The sequence below is a fragment of the Fragaria vesca genome, linkage group LG2 (assembly GCF_000184155.1).
Source record: "Fragaria vesca subsp. vesca linkage group LG2, FraVesHawaii_1.0, whole genome shotgun sequence".
NCBI classification, from domain to species: domain Eukaryota; kingdom Viridiplantae; phylum Streptophyta; class Magnoliopsida; order Rosales; family Rosaceae; genus Fragaria; species Fragaria vesca.
In genome coordinates, this window is record NC_020492.1 from 29,850,748 (window position 1) to 29,859,558 (window position 8,811).

General features: G+C 37.9%; 1 protein-coding gene across 1 annotated transcript; it reads left to right on the top strand.

Annotated features, from left to right (window-relative positions):
* Positions 1 to 1,020, top strand: LOC101305727. The gene is made up of 2 exons (XM_004293083.1): positions 1 to 186; positions 304 to 1,020. The coding sequence occupies exons 1-2, from the start codon at positions 1 to 3 to the stop codon at positions 1,018 to 1,020; spliced, it is 903 nt and encodes a 300-aa protein (XP_004293131.1).
* The last annotated feature ends 7,791 nt before the right edge of the window (positions 1,021 to 8,811 follow it).

Sequence of the window (8,811 nt, forward strand, 5' to 3'; positions counted from 1 at the left end):
ATGGATGCAATAGATTTGGCACGGAAGTTCATTCCGGGTTTGAGGCATGAGCTCCGGAAGTTGGTGACTTCCCACCGGTTTGCTACTCTAGCAGAAGCGGTTGAGAGTGCCCTTGCAGTTGAACAGGAGGAGGTGATGCATGAGATAGAGAGGCAGAGAGATGTTCAGGGGAAAGGAAAGGCCCTGGCATAGAGTAGCAGTTCAGGGGACAACAGAGGTGGTTATGGGAAGAGGCGGCGGACTCATCAGCTAGCTCCAGCTAGAGCAGCAACTGCACCTATTAGGGCTCCACTTATTAGGCAGGCAGCATCATTGAAGTGTTTCAACTGTGGTGAGCCGAACCACTTCTCTTCGGCATGCACGAAGCCTAGGAGGCAGGGATGCTTCACTTGTGGGCAGGCAGGCCATTTTGCCAAGGATTGCACCCGACCTCAGGCTGGTGGACAGGGTGTTCAGCAGAGACCATTACTTCCAGCACCAGCCAGAGTTTATGCCATTGGTCAGCGTGGTGCAGGAGTGGAATGTACCTTTCTTATTTATGATTTGCCTGCTTCAGTTTTGTTTGATACGGGGGCAACCCATTCCTTCATATCTAGCTCGGTGGTGAGGGCATTAGGCTTGACTCCGACACCGCTTACTAGATCTTTGTGTGTTTCTTCGCCTCTCGGTGTTTCTATTGAGCTTGGCACTTTGTGTGATGCTTGCCCTATAGTGATTAGTGGGAGAGAGTTCCTTGCTTCTCTGATTGTGATTCCAGACCGCTCCTATGATGTGATTTTGGGAGTGGATTGGCTCAGGCTAAATCGTGCTATGATTGACTGTTTTGATATCGTGGTGTCATTCCACATTCCTGGACAACCGAGCTTTCTCTATCGTTGTCATAGGTCAGACACTGCCATGTGGGAAGGAGTGTTGGCACACATTGAGGCTACCGGTCGTACCGTGGGTATTACGGATATTGCAGTAGTCTCATTTAAGGTTTGGTGTTGTGTTCCAGGAGATTCCGGGGTTACCTCTTAAGAGGGTAGTGACACACTGTCTCATTTAAGGTTGGGGGGAGGGATTTAGATTTTTGTTTTTTTCAATATTTAGGTTCACGTGTGGTAGAATAGCTAAAAAAAAAAACTGAAAAATCTGCTCTAAAAATAATTAGTTCTGTTTAGTTGTGTTTTGTTTTTGTGTGTCTTTTGTTTTTGTTTTTGTTTAGTCTTAGGATGTCTGGAATGGTTCTATATTTCTAAAATTGTGTTTAAAGATAATCATGCTATTGAGACTTGTTCGATATTATTCTTTGGTTAAATATGATATATATATATATATGTTGCATATAATGTGTAGTGGACATGGCCTTTCTAACATGGTACGGAATATGAGCATGCTAGGATGAGTTTTGTTTCAAAAATTACCATTGTGAGAATTTGAGCCTTCTATGTGCCTTTCTGTCTGAGTGTTAAAAAAATTCTTATTTTCTTGGCTTGAATTTTTGATCTCATGTATTTCATTTTTCATTGCGATTGATTACTCGCCATAGATTTTAATGGACTAGAGAGTTATACTAGAACTCACTTTTGTGCTATTTGAAACTTTTTGTCAATACATGCTTTGATTTCGGAAGGGATTAAAAGGACTTAGGATTTTCACCATTACCAAATTGCCATGTGTCCCTAATTTTCACCATTGCCAAATTGCCATGTGTCCCTAATTTTGCTAAGTCATTCATGTTGTTTGGTACGCGCGGATCTGCAACATATTTCCAAGAGCTCGAGTTTGCAAGACCTGAATGACTTAGCAAAATTTCGGGAAAATTAATATAGCATTACGGGCCTTTTGAGAGTCCAATACATGTTTTCCTTGGACTTTTTGGGCTATGTCATTAAAGAGTTCCCAAAGCCTAAAGCAACAAGGAAAAAGACATCATATAAAAGAAGGTTTTTCAAGCACAAAAGGGGGGATCAATCCATATCAGAATTTCATCGAAGAAGCTGCTGCCATCCACCGTCTTCTACTTCCATCTCCATTCAATTAGTTTCTTTATGTTTTTAAGAACTCATAATATGTTTGCTTTGAACATGAGTAGCTAAACTCTTTCTCTAAGGCTAGGATGAAACCCTAGCATGATTCTCTACATGTTTTGATACTTAATTGATGGATTATTAGTTTCTTATCAGATAAATTCTTGATCTCTGCTTGATTTGTTGCTTGTGTTAAAGTTCTATTGATTCGCGACCTTTAAGCTTTGCATCTAGCTATCTGAAGTTGAATTTGAGGCGTAACTGCAGTAAAATTCTACTTAGATTCTAGAGTTTAAGGATTGTGAATTATATTATTGTCGTAACTGGAATAGTAGTTTGCATGATTCTCTGTTTTCTAAACATCATGAGTCCTATGTGTTAAATTTATGCCATAACTAGATAGACTGCATACTAGGATATACGATCTCTGCCGTACCTGGAGAGCATCATACTATTAAGGAAAACTAAGGTCTAAGTGCCGTACCTGGACTTAGATACGAGGATTGTTATCTGGAGAAACAAAAGAATCCATTAGTTGTGTCGAGCCGTAGATAAGATTGCTTGTGGTTGATTCCGACACCCTAGGCTCATCATCATCATCATCATCGTATTCTTACTCTTTTCAATTTTAGTTACTCTCTTTTAGTTTCTGTTTACAAGTTACTTTTCATTAGCATAAGACCCTTTTCAAAAACTCCAAAAATCGTAAGTACTATTTAGTTTGAGTCTTTGTGTTTGTCTTTATCAATTTGCGTATTTTGTTTTGTGTGTTTTAGTGTAGTTAGTTTAGATATTTCAAAATTTAAGTTGAACTAATATCCTCGTGGGAACGACAACCCTTTCTCTTCCATTCATTATACTACATCCACCCTGTATACTTGCGGGAATCCATCAAACATCCATCACACTTTTGAACCGTCATTGAAAATCTTTCATAACATTTTCCAAACATCATTAATTTTTTTCGATATTTAAAAAAATATATATATATGATTTCTGATTAATTCAGAAATCAAATATTTTTTGTTTACACATGACAATGAAGACAAATACTATTGATTTCTTTAAAATATCATCTATAAGTTCTACTCATCAAATGAGTATGCAAATTATATTACAAACCATTACAAATGTAATATGTACTAGACATAAAATCAGTACAATGAACCTAAAAGAAACCAGTGTAAAGAACTAATGCAGCTGCATGTCTTGTCTTGTGCTTACACAAGGGGTATTGTAAAATCAATAATGTTCTCAAAGTTGCACCAGTAAGTAATACGTACAAGACATAAAGAGTACCTGAGGGCCATCTTGTTTTGGGGAATCTATCCAACACAACTCTGAAGTGTAACCTCCCAATTCTCTATGCAAAAGGGTTCTAAATCTTCCTGAAATATACATGATCATAAAGTGGGAATATAAGAATGAGCATATTTGTCCAGTATCAGAGGACTCAAGGTATTACTAATGGCCTTGGGAGACAATGTTATCACTTCTCAACATTTATCTTCTAGACCTAACACCCTAGTAATAAGCTTCTGCACTGACCTTAAACTCATAGCAATTCAGTCCAATTCAGTCCTCAAAACTCTTACAATTCCATGCCAATAATTCATACTAATTTATTTATTAATTAACAACCAAAGCATTTATTAATTCAGGCCAAAGTGAACAACAATGTTAGTATATCACTGAACTGAAAAAGGGAGAAACTTACAAACAATTGAACACTGTAAATCAAGTGAGGGGCGTTCACTAATGGCCTTGCATGAACGAGACCTTAACAGAAACTAAATCACATAGCCTTATACAAAACCAATAAAAGGGTGAAATGATAAAATATCTAAAATTAAATTCAAAACTCACCCAGTAGTAAATATTAGCCAGGGAATAAGCCACACTGCATAAAGTTTTATTAGTAAACTTGGTTTCTATCTTATAGTGTACTCACATGATTGAAATCTAAAATTTATTTTCTTAGTAATCTCTGTTTTCTCAATCCTCCTTTTAAGCAATGGTTTTAGGCATGTTTAACTTATATAAGAAAAGACCCAGAAGATTATTGGTTCATGTTCATGCTTGCCCTCTAAGCAACTGTTTTAGGCATGTTTAACTTATATAAGAAAAGACCCAGAAGACTACTGGTTCATGTTCATGCTTGCCCTCTAAGATGCCCAACAACTGATGAAATGAAAGCCTAAAATGGAAGGTCTACTCAGAGAAGAAAATGCAAAGATTCATTAGATACACATTCAAGTCACTACGCCAGATAATGCATCACACGATGGGGAAAAAGCGTTGCCTGTTAAAGGTCAAATCCATTGTTAATCCGATCGTTGTCTGATCAACATGTCACACAACGGCTAAAAAGAGCTTGTCTGACTAACTGACACACAACGCTACAATAAAAACCATTGTGTGATTCTCGGCAGATATTATCGACACATGCCGACACATGCCGAGCTGCTTCTCGTCAGCTGTTGACATATGTCGATAATATCTGTCGAGAATCACACAACAGTTTTTTTAATGAAAACTCTTGTGTGACTCTGTCAAGTCACACAACTGTTCCTTTTAAGAGTTGTTATATGAATATCGACAGATCTCATCAATATATGTCGACATATGTCGAGGTCGCTCTCGATAATATATGTCAACATTCACACAACAGCTTTCGACATGAAAACTATTGTGTGAGGTGATGTTCGTACAACATATTTTCTCGATTGCATGGTTGTTTGATTGTTAAAGAGTAGACATGATTTTTGATAATAGGCATTGTGTGAATAGATACTCACACAACGTTACATTACAAAATAGTTGGTTGTATAATCATTTTCATTAGACAACGTTGAATTATCATTAATGTGTTGTATGTCCTACTAATTTACCAAATAAATAATAGCAACTAAAAAATAGATGTTGCATACAAACCAAAATCTCATAAAATCATCCGTCAACTGTATTGACCATTGTATATAAAATATCCATCAATACATATCCAAGATCCAAAATAAGTAACCTACAAAAACCACAATTCCAAAATCCAAAATCCAAAATGTACTCTACTATTGTATTGACCAATATAATAATTCAAACCTAGGTGTTGTGACATGTATAACTTCATACCAGTTAGAAGAAATCTGCATACATGCATGCTAACTATTTTGCTTCATCTTTGGTGCAAGTATTTCATTCCCATAGACCAAAAGATTCAAGGTCTGCAATGAAAAAACAGGAAACTCACAATTCTATTGTCCACAAAATTAATATAGACCAAAAGATGTTTCATATAGTACCTCAAGATAGTTGTTACCATCGATTGTCTTAAGGCAAGTGATAAGTTCTTTTGCTGCGTTAGTGAAACTAAAGTCCCTAAGACATTCATCTAAGTTAACATAGACAAGTTTACTTTCATCACATTTAAGCATTTGAAGGAATACAGATAATGCACTAGAAAGATGGTAGACTTTTAGCACCATTGAGTAATATCTGCAAAGAGCTTTGAATCATCCCTAATGATTGCCTAATGATTGACACAACAACAGCAAAAAACAGACTTCTAAAACTAAATTTTCATAGTAACACAAGAATAACAAACCTCTAAAGTAGCCTTCATACATAGTTCCTCGAGAATCATGGACAAAGTCAGCAACACGTGGCCTTCCACCTTGTTTATATATGATAAAACCAATTAAATATTTTACTTTGAGAAGTGAAGTAGAGGCATAGGGAATAATAGGTAAACGGAAACAAAACTGTTAAGTGTGTGGGCAACTAAGAAGAAAATAGATGATACAAAACTGTACGTGATTCCAAGGAGCACATGCATAAAGATTTTCCGTTTAATGTGACCAAACTTTGCTTAAGTGAAAACTAAGGGTAAGGTGATGGGTGCATATGAAAGTAATTACCTTTAGAGGCTCAAGGATTCCCTCCGCCACAGGCACACCTGGCTGCCTTGCGATCTCACACAATTCTTTGCACATTAAGCACTATGTACCCACAGTAAGCACTGTGTACTTATTAAAGATTGAGGTGAATAATCAGTTCACCATTTAGACATTAATAACTAGAAATGGTTGAGCAAGTTACTCACTATATATGCATGTTTGTCATGGAATTCATATGCTTAATGCAAGATGATATTACCAAAGCATTACCTGAGTCCCTTGCCATAGTTTGAGAGATATTCTGTCTTCAAACTCTGCACATCAAAATCCAAATCAGAGCACATATCTATGATTAGCTACATACAGATAAAGACATGTCTGTATAGGTAAACATTCTCTTACCATATGTCTACACAGTCACACAATTAAAACAAGAGATAGGATACTTACACAGATTTTCACTCAAACACAATTACACAAACTAGCATACTGCAGCAGTCACCTTCACACTAAAAACTGTACAAAACCATTTGGAAGTTAACTTTGATTTCTTCTAAAGCCTTGTAGTAGACACACTAAAGAAGCTCTGAGAGTTGGAATCACTTTAAAACGATTTTTCTTGAATTAGTTATGGATTTTCAAAGTTCAGCTACAGTTTCAGGATTTTCTGAAAATTTTCTGCTAAAAACCTATTTAAAGTATCTGAAAGCAAAACTAAAACTATATGTGGCACAAATAAAGATATAAATGAAAGCTGCCCAGATTGAAAGGCAGTGACAAAACCCACCCCGAATTTTACCTTAAAACCCGGAGTAAATCCTGCGGGACCACCTCCAAAGAAGATATTACCAAAAATTCGGCATAACCTCCCTTGAAAATGGACAACCTTTTTTCTAAAGAAAACCAGCAAACACTTCTAAAATTCTCAATCCACCCTTAACTTCTGGAGCCTACGTGCTCCCCAACACAACCACCACCAAGAATAATAAATCATCTTCCAAATCAACACATAATTATCCAAATAAGATAACATAAATCCTCCGTCAAATATTCTAAAATGTCAACAAGCCTTCGCCCATAACCGAAATAATATACATTAAACCCAAGTATTCAGAGCTACTAGACACTAGCGGAAGTAAGAAAACACAGGTAGGTTAAATAGATAACCTACGGATGAAAAGTGGTGGAAATGCAGGTGACTATGCCTCGCCTCCTACTAGATCCAACCCGTACTCTGCAGACTGGGCAATTTAAAACGAAGGGCCCATGGGAAAACATTTAATAACGTTAGAGTGAGTGGACAAAAACAAATTATAAAAAATATTTATGCATTCCCATTTTAATTTCCAAAGAAAATATACTGCATGTGGCAGCTCAAAAGCGCTCAACTCATAAACTGACAATTTCACGACTAGCTCCGGCTAGTCACCAACTCAAATAAAATGGGGCCTCTCAGGCTAAACTATATATAAACATATAGGCGTATGTATTTACACTCGTCAGACTCCTTAGAACAAATTAGAAAAATAAAAATTCATACAAGGCTACGACACTTGCGTCTAACGCTCACGTCGCGCCATAATGAAATTTTTCCTCATTATGACCGAAGAGGACGGTGTATATATACGTGTGGACCCCTTATATGAAAACCTAAATAAACTAGAAAAGAAAGTAGTTTTCATATAGGGCTATGACGCTTGTGTCTAACACTCACGTCACGCCATAATGGCATTTTACCTCATTATGACGGATCAAGCACGTATGGCTAGCTAGCATTTATATACATACTATACTCATAATATCCAATAAACATATCCACCGAAAATCTCATTTTCGGGATCTCTCCAAAGGAGGAAAATTGCCAAATATCCGAGAAAGAAAATAAATCTCAGGAAAAGAAATAAATGATCAACAAGATAATTCATCGCATGCTTTTCAATTAAAATAAATGTCCACTCACAAATTAGGCCTAAGCCTGATGACGCTCCGAGACTTCTTCTGCTCGGGCCTCCTCTCGTCCTGAACCAAATATACAATTAATTTCCCACTAAAAATCCAATATTTAAACAAAATGGGCAAAAGTAAACGTGAGCCTCCCACACACTCATCATTGCTCAACTTCACCATTCTTAACTCAAAATGGCTCAAACTTCACCGAACATACCGGCAGCCCTAATTACAACTTCCCCTAGAAAATGACTTAAATCCTACGACCGGATTCTACATTATTCAACCGCCAAAAATACCACACTTCAGAAAATCACAAACCTATCCAAAACTCATCCAAAAATTCCATAATTCACACCAATAAACTCCCTTTAATATTCCACACTTAAAACTATACAAAACTCCTAAACAGCGGCGGCGGCCGGAGGCTGATTCCGGCGACCTCCAATGCCTGTGAAATTTTGATAAATAATCCTCTCATCATGCTCTACAACTTTCATAACTAGCACAAACCCAAAATCCAAGCCTAGCTATGCCAATCGAACGAAAACATCCTAAAAGCCCTAGACCTTCCACCTCAAATTTCTCCTTACCGAGCTCAAGAGGGAGTGAGCCCTTTGGAGGGATTGCTGCACGGGAGGAGGGCTACAAAACGAGCCAAAGATCGCCTGTTTTGGTGGCCGGAGGAGGGAGCTCCGGCGAGAACACCGTCGGTCCTTCGGGACGAGTTTCCTTCCGCTCGGTAGTGAAGTGGCAGCGCTCACCTGCCAAGGAGGAGAGAGGGGGAGACGCCAGTCCAAACGGGACCGGTGCGACAGCCTTGCTCGGCCGGACGACGGCGGCGGGCGCTGATTTTTCGGCGAAGGGAGAGAGGGCTCGGGAGGGAGAACCGGGAGGAAGAGAAGGAAAAGAAAAGAGAGAAGAAGAAAAAGAGGAGAAGAAGAGAAGAAAAAGAGAGG

What these genes read in the sequence shown, in the direction of transcription:
- LOC101305727 (XM_004293083.1), top strand. Translation starts at nt 1, where the DNA reads ATGGATGCAATAGATTTGGCACGGAAGTTCATTCCGGGTTTGAGGCAT. An exon ending in AGGGGAAAGGAAAGGCCCTG is followed by an intron (nt 187 to 303) that starts GCATAGAGTAGC and finishes CTTATTAGGCAG; the next exon opens with GCAGCATCATTGAAGTGTTT.